Source organism: Octopus sinensis, linkage group LG5 (genome assembly GCF_006345805.1).
Source record: "Octopus sinensis linkage group LG5, ASM634580v1, whole genome shotgun sequence".
Taxonomy (NCBI): Eukaryota; Metazoa; Mollusca; class Cephalopoda; order Octopoda; family Octopodidae; genus Octopus; species Octopus sinensis.
In genome coordinates, this window is record NC_043001.1 from 89,327,146 (window position 1) to 89,352,265 (window position 25,120).

Consider the following 25,120-nt stretch of genomic DNA (forward strand, 5'->3'; position numbering starts at 1 on the left):
AAAATCCCCTTCTTCAGTCGCTAAGATTTCATCTACTAAACGTTTCGAAGGATAAAAGCAAGACGTATACTTCGAAGAAAAATTCCTTCCCGCGAAAGCAAATCAATTAAAATTCTGAGATCTTTTCGCAGAGGGGTAAAAAAAGCAGACGGTAACGACAGTACAAACATATAAACAGTAAAAATATATATATAAACAGTGGAAAAATACATATATAACAGTGAGAGACAGGACAAGGAGACCAGATAAGAAGGGCTGTTAACGCAGATGAAAAAAGTATTGCAAACGCTAGATTATCGTGGACGACGAGAGAGGAAAATTTTGCGACCAGAGCCTTACAAGGCGGGCGAGAAAAGACAGGATAGCAGTTACGACGGAAGTATCGTCGCAGATGGACGACGGGAATGGGGGAGGAGGAGCAAGAGGAAGAGAGAGAAGAAGGGGAATGGTGCGAGGAGACCATGAAGAATGGTGAAAGGGAGAGAGAGAATGAAGAATGAGAGAGAGAGGAAGAGACAAGTTAAGTGAGGGAAAAAAAGACGAAAAAGGGAATATATATATATACATATATATATAAATATATACATATATATATAAATATATACATATATATATGTATATATATACATATATATATAAATATATACATATACATATATACATATACATATATATATATACACATATATATATATACATATATATATACATATATATATACATAAATATATATATAAATATATATATACATATATATATACATAAATATATATATACATATATATATCAATATATACATACATATACATATATATACATACATACACACACACCCACACACACACACACACATATATATATATATATATATAATTAATAATATCAGGGTAATAAAGATTTTAGAAATTTTTACTACCAGTGACCTAGCATATAAAAAAATTAGTCATAGACTAGATATTATTCATATAAAATACAGTGTAATGTACACTGTATTTTTAATTATATATATATATCATCATCATCATCATCATCATCACGTTTAATATATATATATATATATATCTAATATTATATACATATATATATATACATATATATATATACATATATATATATAATACATATATATATATATACATATATATATACATATATATATATATACATATATATATATATACCTTATATATATACATATATATATATATACATATATCTATATACAATATATATATATACATATATATATATATACATATATATATATATACATATATATATATACATATATATATTATCATATATATATATACATATATATATTATACATATATATATATACATATATATATATACATATATATTATACATATATATCTATATACATCATATATATATATATACATATATATATATATACATACATATATATATATACATACATATATATATATACATACATACATATATATATATACATACATAGATATATATATACATACATATATATATATATACATATATATATATATATATAATACTACTATATATATATACATATATATATACATTCGAATACCTTATTAACAAATAAAAGAGGATTCCACTACCAGGACAGACACAACAACATCCACACCACGAGGGGACAACAAGGTAATTTTCACTTTCTCAACTCTCACAATACACAACAAGCCCATACCACTCGATACAAGCACCCACGTAGGCCACTCATATCACCACAATCCATCACAACACAAAGAAACACACACCAACACCCGCAATACAGGAACATCCCATTCTATCCACAACCACGAACCCGAACCATATTTCACAAGGAATATAACAAACACACAGGACCTCTTAACACCAACAGACAACCCCTCTACCCCAACCATTTTTTAGACATAGCACACAGGTACAGGCAAACAAAATAACACAGGTCAGGGAAGAGAAACAGAAACAAATTAAAGTCATCAATTTAACCAATACAGAACCCAACCCCAACCTTCTCAACTTACTCTCCAAAGGTCTTAAATTCACACCAACCCCCCACGTCCAAACTACTACGAAATGAAGGAAGACATTACAGAATTTTGTAGAAAATTGCAACTTAGTGAGGAACTATTAGACCAGCACAATGAGGATGAGTCACTAGCTAGAAATAAAAGCAACTACACCCCACCAAAAGGTAGAAATAAAATCCTAGACGAATTCTGTGAGCACATTACAAACTTCCCCTACCAACACTTACACAAACCAAAACCAAACCTCAACAAGAAAGAGTGGGAAGAATTAAACAAATTAAAAAATGAAAGATCTATCACCATTAAAGAGGCCGATAAAGGAAGTGCAGTAGTCTTAATGGAGACAGAATACTATATCAACTTAGCACTCTCCACCTTGGAAAATGGAACATATTACGAAAAGGCTGAACACTACAATCAACAGAAAATTATGAGAAACTTAAAAACCCTGATCAACCCCTACAAAGAAGAACTCACTAACAAAGAATTCAACTTCATCACAAATTTCACTAGTAAAACCAGCCTCTTCTACAGTATTCCCAAAATTCATAAAAGCGAATTAATAAGTAAGGCATACAAGGAAGCCACAAACTCTGTAATCAATGTCCCCTCACCAAATGACCTCAAATTGAGACCTATAATAGCAGGTCCCGCTTGCGAAACCCACCGCCTTAGCAACTTCATTGATACCCTTCTCAAACACATTAAAAGCTACATAAGGGACGATCTAGATATGCTCAACCACCTCCCCAATACACTTCTTGCTGAACAAACCCTGCTAGTAACATTCGATGTAGTTAATCTTTACTCCAACATCCCCCACAACCTAGGAATAGAAGCTATCCAATTCTGGCTGGATAATTACTCCAACAAACTCCCACACCGCATCAAAAAGGAATTTATTTTAGAAGGACTCAAATTCATCTTAGAGAATAATTTCTTCACCTTCAACAACAAATTCTACAGACAGAAATCAGGGACGGCGATGGGAACGAAAACAGCTCCCACTTACGCCAACCTAGTCATGGGATACCTGGAAATCACCCTCTATAATAACGTTCTTAACCAATTTAGCACCACTCTCCACACACACATAGAGAAGAACTGGAAGAGATATCTTGATGACTGCTTCATCCTTTGGCCCGAAACCATCGAGAAGCTTAAAGAATTTCACACCCTTATAAATGGGCTCAACACAAACATTATTTTCACAATGGAATACAGCCCTCAACAAATTCCCTTCCTCGACATCCTCATTAAAATTCACAACAAAAAAATAGAAACAGACATATACTACAAGCCCACAGAATCCATGCCACCCTAGACACGTTAAAATTAACATTCCCTACAACTTAGCCAAGAGAATTTGCACTATAGTCTCCAATAAAAACACCCGTCTCTTATGTCTACAAGAACTTAAGGACACATTAACAAGCAGGGATTACCCCACGTCACTAATCGACAATGGGATCCAACGCGCCCTAAAACTCAGCACACAGGAACTTAGACGCCCTAAACCTGTTACATCGAAACCCCATACTCTACTATACATCTCTACACACAACCCCCTCAACAATGAAGCTTTTGACACCATCCTCCAGAACATTCCTGTATTAAAAAAGGACCATAGAATGAACCAAATGCTCCTAACACACGAAATCATAAAGAGCAAAAGGCAACCCAAATCATTGAAAACCATCCTAACAAATGCCAAAGTACTGCCAACCACAACAACTAAACCCACAGTAAACAAATGCAATAGACCCAACTGTGGTATATGCATCAACCTAATAGAAGGTCCGGAATTCCTTTTTAAACAAGGACAACGTTTCACAGTAAAACACAACTTCACATGCGCATCAGAAAACCTAGTATATGTCTTAACTTGCTCGGGCTGTAATGAACACTACATAGGCCAAACTAAAAATAGCCTCCGCCACGCATGACTGTCCACAGATCCCAAATAAAAATACAGGAATACAGAAAAATAGCACTTAGTGCACATATTGATACCTGTGCCGCACAACTTCATCCCAATTTTAGAATCTTTCCCCTCTACAAATTTAAAGACAATGCCACTCATACCCAGCGAATAACCATGGAATCCCACCTTATTAATAAATACAGACCACTTCTAAACACATCCCCCTAACACGAACCCACAACAAACACACTTACACCTGCACACACCCTACACACACTTTTACCCAGATATTAACACCATGACACATGCAAATATATGGTTCCACACATACACATAATTTGATACGGGTGCAAAACATCCAACACTATTTTTTGGAAATGACTGTAAATATTGACTTCACACAAACACGTTGCTTCCCGATACAGGCACAAGGCCAGCAGAACTATAAATATTGAAAATTGTACCCACACACGCACACATATATACACGAGCATGCGCCCCAACATACATATAAACACACACACACACACACACACACACACACACACACGCACACATACATACATATAGCTCTTCCTGTCCTAAACGAACTTACTTATCCAGCTCAAATTCAGTCAAGCAGAAAATACACTCCTTAACTAAGTGCTAAAAAGCTATTTAAAATATCCACATGACTTCTACTGACCAGCCTGAACAATAAGAATTTTCAACAATGCTATTTTCGAAAACTCCATACACCACCCACACCAACATTCATTCTAAACATTCACATGACCTCTCTATTATGACCACATCCATGTGACTTCTTTATTATGACCAATAAGAAATTTTAGGTGCGACACTAGCCAAATTTTAACATCTCTGGAGCCTATTTTCTTACCCCAACACCAACTTCCATTCAAACATTCACGTGACCCCTTTATAATGACCAATCAAAATTGTATTGACCATTGCCAACAAGAAATTTTAGGCGCAAAACCAAGCAAATCTTAAACAACTCTGGAGTCTCTTTTTTCACATATAAGAGACAGCAAACCCAACATAAAGTCAGATAAGAGAAAAAAATCTATCAGAAAGGAACTCTATCTCTCTTAAAAAAATATCTTTTGATAAGCATAACAAATGTGCAACCAGTAAAAAGAACTTTCACCTAATTAAATACACTCTCCCTTACTTAAATTATTTTGTCAGCATTTTCTTCATTTCCTTTATATATATATATATATATATATATATATATATAATATATATATATATACATATACATATACACATATATATATATATACATACACATATACATACATACATATTTGTGTGTGTGTGTGTATGCTTCTATGTCTGTGTTTGTCACTCACCACTGCTTGACAACTTATGTCCCTGTAACTTAGCAGTTCAGCAAAAGAGACGGATAAAATAAGTATCAGGCTTAAAAATATTTTTTAAAATAAGCACTGAGGTCAATTTGTTCAGCTAAAAAATTTTTCATGGTGGTGCTCCAGCATGACTACAGTTTAATGACTGAAACAAGCAATAAAAAAAATACCAAGCAGGAAGTTACTGGGGCATCAGTAAAGCTTATTCTTCAGGTAGTTGGTATTTAAGTGTATTTTAGGCTTAACTATGCATGAAGCTTAACTCCCTCCAAAATATACTTGCAAGGATCTGAACTCAGTACTGCAAGTTAGCTAAAGATTTGTCAATAACACAAGTCATCTTATACACCCCATAAATAGGAGGTTGTGGCCATCCACAGCCCCTGTTTACAGATAGATAAAATGAGCCACAAGTGTTAAGTATCATGGTTATAGGTATTGTTCAAAACCATTGAAAGGGGATGATGAATTATTGACTCTCAGTTGAGCAGGCCAACAGCTTAACTACACAAGGAGATACAAGACAAAATAAATATGGCATACATCAGGGTTTTGGTTTTTTTTTACTAAACCCTGTCCTCAGATGTGGTTGTAAGTTAAGAAATTAGCTTTCCAAACACATGGTTCCAGGTTCAGTTCCACTGCATAGCACCTTAGGCTAGTGTCTTCTTCTATAGCCCCAGGCTGACCAAAGTCTTGTGAGTTGATTTGGTAGACAGAAACTGAAAAAGCATGTCGTGTGTGTGTGCCTGTCTATGTGCTTCAATCTCACTGCTTGACAACCATGGTTTGTTTACATCCTTATAATATAACAGTTCAACATAAGAGACCAACAGAATAACATCTGATTAAAAACCTTTCAAAATAACACCCCAGCATGGCCACAGTTCAATGACTGAAACAAATAAAAAGAAAAATGGAAAACGAGAGACCTTTCAGGCAGGTTATGGGAGAATATGAAATTTATCAATCAGTTTGATGTAAAAGAGAAGCTGATCAAGTAAAATATGCAAATGTTATTTTTAATTTTGGCCTTACCACTAATCAATGTTGACTTCAATTATTTGTTGTGGGTGTGTGCAGAAATTTGCTCCAACAAATTTTGTTGCAAAGTGTGTATGTACCTACACCAGTAACTATCATTTAAATGCCATACTGACGACCTTAACAAATGCACATCATTTTTAAATGCGTATTATAATTAAGATATTGTTACGTAATTTTAAATGTCTATTAAATTTGATTTTTCACAAATAAAACAAATCATTATGCATTTATATATATATATATTTAATGTTATTGATTTTTTATTTATGGCAACAATGACAAATCTAACAAAAATATTTAATATTTATTTGATATTGATCTGGTTAGCAGAAAAAAATAATTAGAAAATGTTTTTGAAAAATGGTTTCGTCTTGAAAACCTTGTGTATTTATTCTTTTATTCGTCTCAGTCATGTGATTGTGGCCATGCTGGAGCACCACCTTTAGTCGAACAAATCGACCCCAGGACTTATTCTTTGTAAGCCGAGTACTTATTTTATCATGCTCTTTTGCTGAACTGCTAAGTTATAGGGATGTAAACACACCAGCATCGGTTGTCAAGCGATGGTGGGGGGACAAACACAGACACATAGAAAAGGGACAGAGTGAAGTGAAAGAGGAGGGAAGGTGAGAATAAAGAGAAAGCCAGGAAATGTGAGAGAGGAGGAACAAAAGAAAGAAGAGTGGAAAGAACGAAGTGAGTGTGAAGAGGCTGATAGAAAGAAAGAAAGAATGAAAAAATACAAAATTTAGATATATATATATATATATATATATAAATTTTGTACAACTCTCTTATTCTTTCATTCTTTCTTTCTGTCTGTCAGCCTCTTCACTTCATTCTTTCCACTCTTCTTTTTTTTGTTCCTCCTCTCTCACATTTCCTGGCTTTCTCTTCATTCTCACCTTCCCTCCTTTCACTTCACTCTGTCCCTTTTCTTTTTTCTCGTCCCTCCCTAATTCTTCTATCCCTCTGCCTCTACCTTTCTCCTCTCTCTCCATGTGACTAGTGTTCAGCCAAACCTGACCTTTCTTTCTTGGTTCGACTACCATCTATGCTCCTCCCCATGCCTGTCATCTCTTATGTCCCTGCTGTAAGGCTTCACTTCCACACATGCCAGCTTAATTTAATTCATCCTTAGTCGAAAGACACCTGTTGTTAATTTCCTGTTATTTGCATTTGTATTTGTGTACCATTTCTCTGTTTTTTTCCATCCTTGTTTTCATATACATTCACTGCTTTCTTCCAAGGAATCTAGTGCTCTTAGCTTAGTTTTTCCTTGGGGCTGGCCAGATTGGAGCAATCCCGAGTATAACCAGCCGAAATTGTAAAGATAATCTGGAACTTGACTGAGGAAAGAAAACTCCAAATGACTCGTCATTTTTTTTCTTGCCCTTTTTTCTATCATGTCTGGATGCTTTGCATTCTTGTCCCATATTTTTTGTATTCCTTTTTATATACATATGGCGGCCTATGTACACTTTGGTCTCTTTTATATATATATATATATAATATATATATATATATTATATATATATATACACATATATATATATGATGGGCTTCTTTCAGTTTCTGTCTACCAAATCCACTCAAAGGCTTTGGTCAGCCCGAGGGTTTTGTAGAAGACACTTGCCTAAGGTGCTACACAGTGGGACTGAACCTGGAACCATATGGTTGGTAAGCAAGCTACTTACCACACAGCCACTCCAGCACACATTTTTGTAAAATGTGCACATGGGTGCAAGTGAACAGTTTAGAAGGAGCATTGCACTGTCACAAATGTTCTAAGCTTTAGAGCTTGGTCACTGTTTCAAGGGTTTTTAACATAAAATGGTGAATAATAGCATAGCTGGTAATAGATTTCTACTGGACCAATAACTAATTCAATGCTTTTCTGATAGTATGAGTAAGAAGGGCATGTCTGTAACTCAGTGCAGAACAAATACTGCAAGGGTACAATGCTTGTTAGACACCTGTTTTCAAAATATTTTGCCAATGTTTACACCTTTTGCATTAATGAAAATAATTGTCATCACTATCATCATCATACACATGCACGCATACACACACACACACACACACACACACACACGCATACACAGGCTTCTTTCAGTTTCTGTTTACCAACTCCATTCTCAAGGCTTTGGTCAGCTCAAAGCTGTAGTGTCACACAGTGGTATTGAACCCAAAACCACATGGTTGGGAAGCACACAGCCTTGATTGTGCTTATGATACATATCATCATCATCATCATCGTTTAATATCCACCTTCCATGCTGGTATGGGTTGGACGGTTTAACAGGAGCCACCCAGGTAGAAGACTACACCAAGCTACTGTGTCTGATTGGCATGGTTTTTACAGTTGGAAGCCCTTCCTAACACCAGCCATCCCGCAAAGTGGACTGAGTGTTTTTGTGGAATGGCTGGTGTTAGGAAGGGCATCTAACCATAAAAACCATGCCAAAACACACACACATACACATATATGATAGTCTACTACATAGCTTCTGTCTACCAAATTCCATTCACAAGGTATTGATTAATCTGAGGTTATGGCATGACGATATACAATGGGATTGAACTTGGAAACACATAGTCATGAAGTGAATTTCTTAACCACACAGCCATACCTATTGAAAGAAACTCTATGACTATACTTACACTGTACAAAGTGAATAATAATGGAGAAACAAATTATCTACTGTCCAAGCCTCAGCTGTTTTGAAATACACCTGTCTCAACTCTATATAATATCATACCTGTTATATTATTCCATCAAACAGTCACTAAAAACTTTGGCTTAATTCCTTTGTTTTCTCAGAACTGCAAATCTCTGGAACTCTACGTCTATCCAATTTTATTAGAAATCATGAAATTCAATTTCAACATTAGCTATATCTTTTTTGCTTGGTGGACCTTTAACAGCTTGGATCACTGCTTCATTTCCTAAGATTAAAGACTTATTTTAAAAAGAAACAGACAGACAGAGAAAGAGAGGAGCACCTTCATTAACCTGTGAAGCTGTGCTGTACATTAAATTGTGTTATAAAGTAGTTAGGAGAGGCAGGGCAGTGCCCATAACCTTTTATAGGCCCTCCCAGACAGGCATGGCCAATGTGCAGCATTAATATCTACAGTCTGCAAGAAAAAAGTGGGTGAAGGAAACCTGGAGTCCAGCCTAGCCAAACGATTGTAAGAGTGAACATGGAAAAAAATGAATAAAACAACACTTTGAACAAGACAGAATGACAGAGTTAAGCAACCAGAAAATGAAAATCAACTGGTCAAGGAAGAAAGATATAAATTGCTGCTTACTTTATTGTAACTATTCCATTCTGGGGTGCCCGTATAAACCAAATGTATTCGCACAATTTCTTTTGAGGACCACTGGAGATTTTGGCAAATGATATGTTTCCAGTTCTATTTTGAAGGACCTCCTTTGATCCACAATCTGAAAAAAACAAAGTCTGAGTGTTATTACCATTGGTTTAACATTTGACCATGCTGATAGTTAATATGACATCATTATAAACACTTCATTTCATGTTGCTCCAGTTCACTCAGCAGGCAAAAATGAGTAATCCTGTGATGGATTGGTGTCCTGTCCAAGTGGGGAATATAAACATCATGAAAACCGGCCCTAGGAGTCTATATGACTCGAGAAGGATCTTTATCCTTTTGTTTTATTATAAAGTAGTGAATGTCATTGTATTAATTGTTAGGTGAGGCTACATTCTCGGTTATCTTACACTTTGACAAAACACTAAACTGTTAAGCATACCCTGGTGACATATATTCCACTAAGGAAGCTAGCTATAAGATATTTTCACAGTATAACTCCACTGTAAATCAAGATATACAATATTGTGGTAATATACTGCACTACAAAGTAAGACATACCTACTTCTAGTGCTGTAACATCTTTGACATCATATCATGATCTCTTTATTTTATGTGTTGATTAACCCTCTAACATGATGAGCAATTATGTTTCTTAACATGCCAAGTTATATACAGTCACCACTAAAAAAACTCCTTCTTCAGTTAACCCTTGAGCATTCAAACCAGCCATATCCGGCCTAAATATTCTACCAGTTTTATGTTAAAACTGGCCAGATCTAGCCTCTCACACCTAACCGACAATGTCTTTCTAAAGCTAAATAACCACATCATGAAAATGTCTTAGCTATAAGATAATGCATGGTTAATTCAAAACAATGTGAATAAGTAAGCAGAACATTTGACAGAGTAATCTGAATGCTAAAGGGTTAATGTATACTCTGAGCCAGTCAAAGTGTCAGATACCATTTCCCTGCAAGCTATATACTCACATGAGTTGAATTCAGAACTGTAAGTTATCAGTGTTGCTACTCAGAGCAACAAGATGGATTCAGTTATTCTAAAATGAAATGCTTCAGCCATGAACATAACGAGTGCCATTGACAGGATATGAACCAACAACCTCTCTCAGAAGGCTGACTGGTATCTTTTTCAATCAACTATCTATGATCACATTTTCAAAGAGATTTCAAAGAATTTTCAAGATTGCCCTTGAATTATTGATAGTGAGTATCAACTTAGTATATATTGGTATTTCTTGGATTTTCAGTCATATATCAGATTTTTAAGTATATTTTACCACATATTTATCTGCCCACATAATAACTCAATCTCTTCGCCTTGCCCTGACAAAACCCTTTGTTCATTTTTTCTGACCAAGTAACACTGTTGTCTGCTTTGCCAGACCAGGCAGCCCTCACCCACTTTACCTACCTAGATAAACCCCATCTTTTTAGATAAGCCTCAGCCACTTTGCCTATTCAGATAATCTTCAGTCACATTGTGTGCTCAGATAACTCCCAGGTTACTTTATCTGCCCAGATAAACCCTAGTCTCAGTCATTACAATTTTCTAGATAAGCCTTGCTCACTTTAACTGCTAAGACAATCCCAGGTTACTTTGCCCAAATAACCACTTTGCCAGCCCAGACAAAGCCACCTTCCTCACTCAAATACTTCCCTTTTAGTAACAGGGGCTTTTTTTGTTTTTCCCTGTGCTTTTACTGTCTTTCAAGTTACTCAGTGCCAGTGGCACAAAAAAGCATGCAATACACTCTATAAAATGATGAGTGTTAGGTAGGGTATTCAACCATAGAAACTATGCCCACAGCTGACATTGGAACCTGACATGGCCTTGTAACTCATTGGATCCTATCAAACCATTTAACTCATGCTAGCATGGAAAGTAGATGATGATGATGATGATGATATAACCTCTGGTGAATTTATTAATCCAAATGACCCTTCATCAAGTTATTTACACAAGGCCATCATTTACTGTACTGTCTACTCACACATTCATTCCTGTCTGTAGTCCTAAGTTTTGCTAGTCTCCCAGTAAAACAGTTACTGAGCTGACCTAGAACAATTCAATGCTGCCTAGTTTATGACCAGTAAGGCATGACCATATGGCTAGCTGACCAAACTATGAAGGCATAGATATACTGTCCACCACTTCCTGGCTAGACACAAACACAAACACACACACGCACGCACGCACGCACGCACACACACACACACACACACACACACCACACACACACACACACACACACACACACGCACGTACACACTCAAAATCAACAACAGCCACTACTTGCTCTGTCCCTCCCCACAAACCCATTTGTTGGTGTTGGTAATGATAGCAAGTCTACTGTTATGTTGATAAATCAATACTATCAGATATCCTGCACACTATCAAATCATGTGATTGCTATACCATCCCCAAACTCCTTCCTCCTATCAACATTATGATGACATTTATCATAAATGGTTTGAAACATCAGAGAATCAGTTTTTTTTTTCATCTTTAACAAATAAAAAAGCAAGTTAGCATGGACAAAATATTTTTTTACTATTACAATTATATTCTGCCCTATTATTTAATTATTGTTGTTAGAAAAATGCCTTGTGTTATTTGTTCCAGATTATTACATTCTGAGTTCAAATCCTGCCAAGATTAATTTTGTCTTTCATTCTTTCAGGGTTGATAAAATGAAGTACTAGTCTAGTATGGGCTGATGGTGTCATCAAACACCCTCTTCCCCTCAAAGAATTGCTGGCCTTGTCCTAAATCAGAAGCAATTATTACCATTAATTATTGATGATTATAACATATTTAATACTACCAATATATACATTAATGCACACAACAAAAAATATTCCCTGAAAGCTTACAAAAATGGTGTTGACTGCAGGTCAGCATACACACTCTTCTGTGTCTCTATCATTCTAGACAACCTAGCTCAAAATAGCAACTAAAGTCCCTTGAATTCCACCCTACTGCCTCAAAAAAAGAAATACACATAACAAATAAGATGGTACATTTATGGGTGAAATGCCTTCAATCACACACCAACTCCACCAGAACTGATCTGGATCTAAACAACAACCATCAATACCCAGATGTCAGTAGATGATAACAATAAGCTCTGTCAGTATTTAAAGACCCCTTTCCACAGACAGCAGAGAGAGCCTCATTCTCAACCACTTCATGCCAAAACTATAAGCTCTTTTACTCCACCTATGTAGCAAAGATAACCTTTTATTCTCAAAAACCTTAAATTAACAGCTCCAGTTCCTGTGGTAACTAAATACTTCCTACCTTCCATGGTAACTAAACTTTCTCCAGACATCAGAGAAAGAGAGTAGCTTTTCAGCAATACTTAAAGTAACTAGGCAAACACCCAACAACTTACAAAAAAGGGTCCTGTTTTAATCAACCTGGAAGAAGCATGGACTCTGTAAGCCAAAACAAAGGAGAGATGCAACTCACGGAAAAAATGATACAAGGTAAAATGGATACTTAAGAGACAACCATTATGCATAACCATCTTTAGTTGACCAATGTGGGCTCTTTCCCTAGCTACATCATGGAAACAATCTTTTATTCCTAGAAATTTAACTATGTCACATTGAACCTGCTTGGTCAGAAGCTTTTATTCGCAAGACATTCAGAACAGCACAAACATGAGAGTGTAAACATCGTCAAATTTTGCCTCTAAGTTTTTGGTGAGTGTACATGCAGTGGATCCATCTAATGGTAGTGATTTCTCAGGAATATAGAAGAAGCTTTACTTAATTAGTGATGACTTCTGGATGACACTGAGACAATCAAGAACAGCCTGTGCTTTCATAAAATGAATTTTTACACCTATTTGTGTGGATGCAATGTTACTTCCAATGAATGTATACAATGAAGTCTACAGATGCTAGGTTTTGTTTGGCAGTGCTTTATGATCCCTTCTGATTGTAGCAGAAATATTCAGTGTTGAGTCATTGACATAAAGATTAATATCTTCTGCTGTTTTTTCAAGATTATGCATAAGAATAGTAACTTTTGAGATGAATCTTCAAAGAGAGCAATATAATCAGTAATGTAGGAACTCGGTAGTAGAGGGAAGATGATTTTGTTAGAGTGAAGTCAAATTCTTTAATTTTGTCTGAGTGCAAAGGATAAAAAAGAAATAGTGCAAGCATATCAGCTTGCAAAACACTTAATGTCAAAGAAATCCTAAGGTGATAATACTTTAGTTCTTATGTTATTGTAAAATGTCAATTGTTGCTACTATTTCTTGAGGTACAGTGTGTGTAAGAAGAATTTGCTCCATTTTGCCTTGGTAAATAATCAAAAGCTTTTGAGAATTCTTCAAACCAACAATAAAATTGCTTGTAGATTTTTTTTTTTTTACCCTGACTCCTCAATTATTCTTCTGACTGTAAATATCTCTCCAACAATAGACCAGTTTTTCCTGAACTCATTTTAGTTTCTTCATAAGACCTGCCTTGATTATGGTTGTAAATGTTTCAGCAACAGTTTATTGTAAGAATAAATGTAAGAATAATCCCTCTGTAATTTTTTACCAAAAGTCTAAGTTTACTTTCTAGAGCAATGAGAAAATAAAATCACATCTCCATCCTGCATCTCAGATGTGCAGATAATGAGGGATGTGCCCAACTGTTGTGTTGGTTGTGTAGTCAAGTACTTCTTAAAAATCACCTACAGAGACAAACTCTCCACAACAAAAATGCAAGCAGAAACTGAAATCAATTCTCTAAATGCTACATATAGTAACTTTGTCTTCTCTCAACAACATATTGCAGAAGAATGTCTTCTTCTCACAACTAAAATCAAACACTGAGTCCCGGAGGAATTGGAAGTATTTGCTAAGATGCACAATTCATTGAAGAATGCTGCTACTCATTTAAAGTCAACTAAACCTCCCAGCAAAAAAATATCACTAAATTCAGAAAAAGTCTCAGTAAGATCTTACACTTACAAAATCGAATAACAGAAATATATTGAAAGCAAAATAGATTTGATGGTGCATGCAGCAGGAAACAAGCAATCATCCCTGGAATGGCAAAATGCCAATGAAATTAGTGGCAAGGAAAGTACAAATAAGTTGAATCTAAAAGCCACAAATCTGCAACAATGATTAAACAAGTGAAAGGAATACTTCCAGAACCTTTATAGAAATTCCCCAGCAGTCTTCGGTAGAACCACCAATAGTAACCACTATACCATGTTCTTGATAGGTATAAACTCCATAAATCTCAGGATGTATGTTGTGACAATGTGGTGTGTGTACAAGTGTGTATTGTGATGGTGAGGGTTGGGAAGGTCAACAATGCATAAATCTTATGACCACCCTTTGAGACTCCTCATTTAAAAATTTTCCTTGCCTTATAATCTACTCCACTTATACAGATCCTATCCCACCTCTATTCTCATGTACACTCTACTTATAAATTAACTCCAATGTAAGCCCACCTCAGCTTGGTGTACCCTTTACAACTAACCACTTTGACTCAATATACTTTATCGTGTGTGTATAATACTTAGTTACAATGCCATCCCATCTATTCCTACCTCTACTCTGTTGACCCTTTACACACACAAAAACAATAACTTCTTCATAAGAAATCATAAAGTTAATCTACCTATAACCTAAATACCCTCAGAGTAGCCATGAAGACTGCAACTCCCTAACTTCCAATCTCCCTACCCCAAGCATACACACCCTGAAACTCTAATGGGGTAGGAGGTAACTATATAAATCATTATTCCTATTCACACTGTTGTTTAGAGAGACATATACAACAGTGCAGATAAGGAGTATCAATATAATGAAAGGGAGGTGGGAGAGGGACTTTCCTTCTTGATAAGACCAGATGAAGGTCAAAGTAAATATATCTGTAAATAAATCACCAGATTGTTAAGACAAACAAGGCTCTGAATAAATAGCTTATCAGAGGACATGCTGAGCTGAAATATAAAGGTGGACAAATACCCGAGTCAGAAGCAGAGTAATATATATATAATTTAAGTTCTCCAGAATTTTTATTTAAAATACAGGTCTGGAGCTATACTCGGCTGCATAAGACTATTAGGAAATATTTCAAAACAGTAGGTTGCAAGTATTGGCTTTGGTTCAACATATAGGAATTTTTCATGTTTTTAGCATGTTTAATATGTCTTGAACCAAAACTAACACTTACAACCTACAGCCAACTTTATAGGAGGTGACTCTAAAGAGACATAACTAAATACTGTGAGATACCAAATCTAATTCTCAACTAAATATTGCAGAGATGAAATGGTTAAATAGGAAACATATTGAGGTACCTACCCAGAGATAATTAGTTCAAATCTGCTGATGATCTTTTGGTGTTTCTGGGCAAAACACTTTGCCTTCTGTTTCTGTAGTACACCTAGCTGTCAGAAACAAGAGCCATATAGACCAGCAATAAACTGGAATACAATCCAGAAGCAGATTTGTCTCATTTACAAGCTCCATTTGGGAGTCTTACAAAGTTATTTACATTTGATTAGTTTTCTTTTTATTCCCAAAATATATTTTCTCCATAATAATATCTGAGCACTAAAATGGTTCGAGAAATACATTCCTTGAGAATTTCTGCCACCTTCTCACCCTTCCTCAACATTAATGCTACAAGACTTCAAAGAACTTGGCTGAGATAACCAACATCTCGTAAGGTCATTAACAGCAACCTGTTTTCAGCTACGTAAGTCTTAACAGCAATTTAGAGAGAACAGGCACACATTGTAACCAAAACTGTAGCACAAGAGAATGCAAAGACCTACTTTTTGGCAATGTGATGGTGCTAAACAAAACAGCAACATTTGTTATCAATCTCATAATTGGAGATAAGCGAAATAATGCCAGACCCTCCAAAACTGAATAAATAGGAATAACCAGGTTAATATAGTTAATGTTCTGTTTAAACAGTTGAAGCTCAGTGGTTTGGGGGATGGTATCAAAAATGAGGGAATTCTGCAAAGATTCAATTCTAGGGTAGAAAAGTTAGACAAAGTGCTTGGTGCAAGTTCTAGTGGGGTGAGGACAGGGCATAGATGAAAGAATATTTGAGGTTGCAGTAAAAATCATGTAATTGATGACGTTAACATAAATATACTACAGTGAAATAAGAATGTTTTGAAAGCATGACCCATCAAGTATTTCATTAAAAATAGACTTATTAAAATTCATTATAATTGAACTTAATATACTGTCAACATAGAATTGAATAGTCAATACATTTTTACATTTAGACAAAACAAAACATACTTATATAGAGAGAGTAAATGGAGGAGAATTAAAATGTGAATATCCTTTGGGTTTCCTAAATGATGCCCTGGAGGAGTGATTACCACTATATTATCATCATCATTGTCTTTATGTCCACTTTTTCATGCCTGCATGGGTCAGATGGAGTTCAACAAGGCTGGTTTTCTACTGCAAAATGCTCTTCATGTTGTCAACCCTAACTTATTTCCATGCAAGGTAACACATATACACACATGATGAGGAGCTACTTTCAGTTTCTATCTACCAAAACTGTTCACAAGGCTTTGGTTGACATGGAGCTATATTTATACCCTTGATATTTATACCCTTGATATTAACTCTGTGTAAGTCAGCAAGCTGGATAATCGTTAGAGTGTCAGAAAGGTGCTTTATGATAATTATTCCTGTGTTTTATGTTCTGAGTTCAAATCCACTGAGGTCAAGCTTTACCTCTACAGAGGTCAACTTTTTATTTCCAGATCAATAAAATACAATATTACTCAAGTATAGCAACCATTGGTATCAATTAATACCCTCCTGCCAAAATCGATGTCTTTGTGCCTAAATTAGAAGTATGTGGTTAACAAGTTTGCTTCCCAACAAGATTGTGGGTTCAATCTATGGAGGGAAAGTGTCTTCTACTATAGCCCCAGGCTGACCAAAGCTTTATAAGTGGATTTGGTAGATATTAATTGAAAAAGCCCATCATATATGTATATATGTGTATGTGTGAGTGTGTGTGTGCATGTTTGTCTCCTTATCTTGACATCGCATGACTGACATACATAAATGTCACTCACTTCCAATTTTCAGTGAAAACATGTCTGGCTTTGGGAAAATATTACCATATTACCTGTCTTGGAAACAGACAGCAACAGGAAGGGCATACAGACAAAAAATCTGTCCCCAATAAACTCTATCCAACCCATATAAGCATGGCAAACAGGACGTTATGATGATGGCGGCGGCGCCGCGTGTGTGTGTGTGTGTGTGTTTATATATAAACTGCATCCAGTAGTGAAGATCCAGTTCAGGAGTTCTGGAGTTGTAGCAAGCATGGCATAACCTCTTAATTGCTATTACCCCCAGGTCCATTCTGACCCAGAATAAGTCTCTGTCAGGGTCTCATCTATGGATTACATAGATTTCCTAGGGGTAGAGGAGACACCTGTTATTTTTGACAAAGCCATGAGGATGGAAATTCTTCCAAGAGAAAGATACTCTGTCATAAAACTTGCAGTCAAAACAGTACCAGTCATCTTGCCATGACTATCACTGGAACCTACCATGATGACCAAGGGAGTGGTAAAAGTACCGTACTGGTTTTTGCCATTTAAATCCAATGACATACAGATGACTCACTATCATTTCATTTCTTGATCCATTTTGTATTTTATAGAGACTTAAAGCAATAAATGTGTAGCACGAAAAGTCACATTCGCACATATATAGCAATAAAAATAAATCTGAACAATCAGGCTGAACATGAGATGGCTATCATCTGACAAGATGAGGCAATCATCATACATGCATGCACACATGCACACACACATTCACACAAGGACAGTAAGGATTAAATTGTGTTGCATTAATAAGCTGATACCTCATACACCCAGATGGTCTTTCTTTTTAATAATTTTGTTTCATGTGCAGGTGGTCTGTGGGGGGGTAGTCTATGTACAGATCCATTACAATGTTAAGTGCCACTGTTTTGTGTTCTTTGTATCTTATTGTAGTTTACTATGAATAGTGATTAGGGCCCTAGGCAGGGCTGGCATAATAAATGATAGAACTAAGGCATTGTCTGCCACTTTTTTTTTCTTTCTATTGGCTAAATATGGTTTCTGTGACTGCTCTACATATATTTATGTTGTTTTGCTTTCCCTAGCATGTCTGCTATGTGAATTGTGAATGTTGTGGAGTGGTTGTGTATAACTTTCAGTATTTTTCTTCCTTCCGAGTACATGTGTGTGTGTGTGTGTGTGTGTGTGTGTGTAGAGTATGTTTATATTGTTGGGTATGATGGCTAGTTGTAGTTGGTGCTTTCTATTATGGCTGGCTATGGAAGACAGTGGATTTTTAGGAAGTGCTACTCTAAGTCTGTTATTCTGGAACCAGGTGTCTGGGTGACTAATGTAAGGAGTGGGTAGTTGTGCAACTGGTGGAAAGATATGAATCTGATGTCAGCTGCTTAGGAAGCTCTGTCTGCCTCTGTGTGTGTGTGTGTGTGTGGTGTGTGTGTGTGTGTGTGCTTGCACGTGTTTGGAGTATGTGGTGGTGGTGGTGGTGGGGTTAATGTACATCATCATCAGCATCATTTAACATCCATTTTCCATGCTGGCATGGATTAGATGTATAGTTTGTATAGTTTGAAAAGAGTGAGTGACAGGACAGACTCTAGAATCAGTACCTCAATTGCAAAAATTGCAAATTGCAGAATTATTGGTTTTTGTACACTAGACAGTTTGTTAAAAATTTTGTTATTCCTTGGAAAGGATATTGAGCTTTGTACATGTTGAGCTGGTAATGAGGTCAATCTAATGATGTCAGTGATATGAATGGTACATGTATTTTTATATTGTTGAAATCATAATGTCTCCACTGTGTTAGATTCATGAATGATGTAGTGGATGGCTGAAGTGGATTGACTACATGCTGAAATCCGGAGAAGGAAATGTGTGGGTTGATTTAAGTGTGACTAAGACTGTAATTAGAGTATGCATTTACAATATTTACAACTAATGATTTCAAATGGTTTTGTCTGTGATAGTGATACAGTGTTTTAATCATGGCTATTTTTCACAGTTCCAATTTAAATCAAGGGTAATAAACTGCTTACGAATTAAGTCTCATGGCTTAGTTAATTACAACTAAAATGAATAAACTTTTTACAATTTACATTTGAACAGTACTTTACATACATATAAATATATATATACACACACATGCACATGCAATCAAACATACATATACACACACATGCATACATACACACACATACATACAAACACACACCTATACATATATATACATACACATACAGACACACATACACGCATACATATATAGAAATATATGCATAAGTGTATATGTATGCGTATGTGATTTAAATTTAAATTGCATGACATATAACTAGCATTTAGAATTCCATGAGTATTCTTTTACATCAAAACAGAAAGCTATGAGAACTTGTATTACAGTCCAAGTTTTCTTCCACTGGTTATTGATAGTAGTTCCAGTCACTGATACCATAACATTACCTAAAGTCCATTATAAATCTAAGAAGTTATTTAAGTGCGCTGCATAATCTCTGATGATTTCATAATGTAATCTGTTTACAAGGTTTTCCTTATATAACGGATATTATTATTATCAAAAAATATTTATTAACAACAGGAAGACATGGGATGAGGTGGTGAAGCATACCTTTGAACATTGGGCCTCACAGAGGCAATGATAGGAGACCGAGACCATTGGAGATACGCTGTGATTGAGAAGACCCAGCAACTAAAGTGAGATCGCAGCCATGGCTGTTGCATGTCCGGCCCATTTAAGAGTACCCTTGATGCGTCGGGCGATATGATGTCTGAGAAGACCTGTTGAGTCAAGTAAAACCAAAATCGTAGCTGTGGCCAGTGACCCCTGACTGGCTCCTGTTTTGGTAGCACATAAAATGCATCATCCGAACATGGTCGATGCCAGTGTCCCCTGACTGGCTCCCATGCGAGTGGCATGTAAAAAGCATTATCCAATTTTGATCAATGCCAGAACCACCTGACTGGCTCCTGTGCCAGTGGCACATAAAAAGCACCATCCAAACATGGTCGATGCCAGTACTCCCTGACTGGCTCCCATGCCGGTAACACATAAAAAGCACTATTCTAAGAGTGTTGCAAATTCAGTTATAGAAAATATAGAAGTGACAACAGGTTAGCAATGTACTACTGGCTGATGTCAGGATTACCTACAAAATGGCAGCAGTAGCAGCTACTTATTAGATTAGAGAGGAAATGAGAACTTACCTATTTTGGCTTCAGCATATGGTTGGACTAACCCAAACAGCAAGACAACTGAAATGGAAATAAATTACATTTAATTATTCACAATATCTCAACAGTTGGTTAATTACTTTTTACACCAACATGTGTGTGTGTGTGTGTGTGTGTGCGCGCACGTGCATACATGCATGCTCCAAATGTTTGGTTTGCAATCACAGATCCAAATTCAATCTCACCAAGCAGCATTTTAGGCGTCTTCTACAGCCTCTGATTGTATGTGTGAATAATTATAAATATATACCAAAATCTATATAAACACACTTATTATATATATGTGCTTGTGCGTGTGCATGTATATCCTAGTTTGCTGTAAGCTTGTTGTAAGAAGTGGCCTAAAAGTGTTGGCAGCAGGAAGAGTATCATATTTGGGTTTTTTTTTTTAGTAAGGAGCATGTTCAGGTTTTCGTCCTATTGGTTGAGTATATTTTCATTTGCTGTGTTTTTACATTTATTCATGGAAGGACTTCTTTTGTGTGCATAGAAAATATTCTGCATATCAAAGTTTTTAAATTCATTCTTTAGCACATTCTTTTGTGCATATGTCCTGTTTAATAAAACAGGGAGGATTCTTGTTTTTCAGTTCTTTTTAGTCTTACTTGTTTACATGAAAATTATGGAATTTAAAAATATCAATGCAATCAAACAACATATAGAAAAGAACATGCTCACATTTATGTGTGTGTGTATAAAACAAAACATATTCTAAATCATAGCAGTACTTGCCTGATGATTGCACTGACATGAAACTTGAGTCTCAAGAAAAGAATTCACTTTAAATAAACTATATATTCTACAATGTGTATTGAGTACCCTCGTCCTCATTCATCCAACAAAAATCAGTTCTAATATGTTTGAATGCTATATCATCGTGGCACTCCATCGGTTACGACGATGAGGGTTCCATTTGATCCAATCAACGGAACAGTCTGCTTGTGAAATTAACATGCAAGTGGTTGAGCACTCCACAGACACGTGTACCCCTTCACATACTTCTCAGGAAGATTCAGTGTGACACAGAGTGTGCCAAGGTTGGCCCTTTGAAATACAGGTACAACAGAAACAGGAAGAAAGAGTGAGAGAAAGTCGTGGTGAAAAAGTATAGCAGGGTTCGCCACCCCCCCCCCCCTGCCGGAGCCTCATGGAGCTTTAGGTATTTTCACTCAATAAACACTCACAATGCCTGGTCTCGCAATCGAAACCTCAATCCTACAACTGCGAGTCTGCTGCCCTAACCACTGGGCCATTACACATCCACAAATGCTATATATAGGAAAGAAGATAAGTCCCTGCTATTGTCATGGAAATAGCTAAACTGAACAAGCAGGAAGGGGTAGGTTGGAACTCCATACAATGTATCCAATGTAACTAATGGATACACAAGAGAGGTGGGATCACAAAGAAGGTGTCCTTCATATGAAATATATGCACAAATGCAGAAAACACTAAGAGTACATATGAAACAGAGAATCTGTTTCATATCTTAGACCAACCCTCAAAAAATATTGATAGTCCTTCTTATCTTAGTGATCTAATGAGCAGTGGAGATACTTGCTTTGAAAGCATAGTGACCAGGTGCTGGCATAAAGAGTTTCTCTAAGAGTGAAAAGCAGATTATATGAAGCTTGTATAGGAAGTACAATATTGCATAGTAGTGAAACATAAAACTTGAATGCAGAGCATTAGTAAAAAACGAGGAAGAAATGAAATAAGCATGCTCTGCATGATGTGTAATGTTAGTGTTCCTGAATCAAGCAATAGAAATGAGCTGAGAGAAAAACAAGATATAGAATCAGATGAAGTGTATAAGAGGGAAGACTGCAGTGATGTTGATATGTGATACATATAGAGGATGAAGGCTGTATAAAGAAATGCTACATACTTCAAAGTGATAACACCTATGGAAGAGGGGTCACAAAGAAAGACTTGGAACAAATTGGCAAAGTCTGTTTTCAAAATGTTGCATTTCAAGGAGGAAATGACAAAAACTCTGTTGACTAGCAATCTGTGGTACTTGAGAAGATTTGACCTCAGAAAACCCAACCAGCAATGCCAGTTTGGCAGAACAAATGTTACAAAAATAATGGTAGTAATGCTGACTGAGATATATGTACTGCTAAGACCACTATTGTTGTTTCCACAATACTTTATTACCCTCTCATCCCACTATTGCTCACTTCCTTATCACTCTTGCTAATCATTGGTAGAGGACCTGCCTACTTTCTATTTTCCTCCTATTACCATCATCATTCAGCCAGGGACCATCTTGAAAGTTTAAGAATAGACTACAGTGGATCAGTTGTGCCCAATAAACTCTACTTTATTTTCACTCTTATACTGCTTGTCATTACCCCATCTCACTGTATCTTCATTCCTTTGCTTCTTTCCTCCTCCATCCTGATTCTTTGTCATCGCTCCATCCCCAGAGTCATGGCATCTTCTGTTGCTGCCCTATCCCTATAGCCATGATCTTTACCTTGACTACACACACAGCTTAGAACACTGAGGACCCCTACCCATTTGAAAGTTTATGTATAGGAAACTACATTGGACCAATTGTGCCCAGAACAATCTATCTTCACACTTCCCTCTTGTTCTGCCAGTCATCACTCTGTCTGCCATTGCACTCTTACTCACTTTATACCACACATCTTGGATCTCTATCTCCTGGATCACATTGCCTTCTATCATTGCTCTATCTTCTTAACCATACTACCTTAACTATAAATAAAATCACTCAGAAAACTGAGTACCCCTATCACATCTCCCTATCATGCATCCTTCATATCACTTACAACTCATTCATAACTCTATCCCCCATACTTCTTACCCTGTAAAGTGATTGGTGAATGGGCAGATATGAGAGGATCATGAGGACTCTTTAGATGTGTCAAGGACATAGCAACCTCTCTTGGGTTTGTGCCATGAAAAATGCACCCAGTACACTCGGCTGATGTTAGGAAGGATATCTAATAGAAAGAAAAAGCCAAAAATGAAGCATGTGAGTGATGTACAGTCTTCCAACCCATTTAGGTGGACAGCATCCCTAATTATGTGATAACTTCCACTGTGATAACTCGTGCAACCTATACCAACATGGAAAGTATGGAAAGTAGACATATGATGATGATGATGATGATGATGATGACGATGGCAGCAGCTGTGTGTGTGTGTGTGTATGCATGTGTGCAAGTGTTTGTTTTTTGAGTGTCTTTACAGTGACACTGTGTAAAAAAAGGTGATGCTGTATACATCTCTTGAAAGTAATGCTATATGTAGCTTAACAGTTTCGCCAGTTTTGACATGTGAAGACCAGTGGAAAAAATGCTTTACATGAAAACAAGAGGTAACGAGAAGGGCAATCAAGCCATAGGATGCTTACTCAGTAATTTTCTATGCAAGCATAGAAATATATGGACATAAAAACAATGATGCCAAAGAGGATTTGTGTTTGTAGATAGATAGATGTGAGTAGGTAAGTAGATGGGTATGTGGGTAGATAGACAGACAGACAGATCAGTAAGCAGATATATATATATATATATATATATATATATATACACACACATACAGAGACAAACCAAAGTGCACACATACTTAAAAATTAATTGTAATTTAGCTATTTAACTGGTTATAAGAGAGGGAGAAAAAGAGGAAGAGACAGAGAAACAGGGAAAGGAGTAGAGTGAGATTAAACAAACTAGCTTCATTTTCAAGTAGAATGAGTCAGGTGATCAAGAGAGAAACTAATAGGATTGCATTTCAATTGAGACTAAAGTCACACACCTTAAAATAGTAACTTATATTATGGACACTTGTGTCCCATTCTGTTTTATCACCATTCAGTAGTTTTAGAATAAAGTCCTCCTAATAATAAGCATGCACTGGGTGGGTGTGAGGTAGGTGAGATGTGGATATGGTGACGTGGTGTCTGTTGATGTTTTATATATACATTTTATGTACAAGTGTTAAACTAATTACATGGTACTGTCACTCACAGACTAATACAACCACCACTACCACCACTACTACTACTATTA

At 36.2% G+C, this 25,120-nt stretch overlaps 1 protein-coding gene across 4 annotated transcripts in view; it reads right to left on the reverse strand.

Annotated features, from left to right (window-relative positions):
• Positions 1-25,120, reverse strand: part of LOC115212409 — an 86,300-nt gene that overhangs the window by 30,310 nt on the left and 30,870 nt on the right. For all 4 annotated transcript variants that reach the window (XM_029781310.2, XM_029781307.2, XM_029781306.2 and 1 more), the window contains exons 2-3: positions 21,048-21,095; positions 9,690-9,825 (exon numbers count right to left, since the gene is read on the reverse strand). In XM_029781310.2, coding sequence (XP_029637170.1) covers positions 9,690-9,825; positions 21,048-21,095 — 184 coding nt within the window. The remainder of the gene's footprint in view (positions 1-9,689; positions 9,826-21,047; positions 21,096-25,120) is intronic.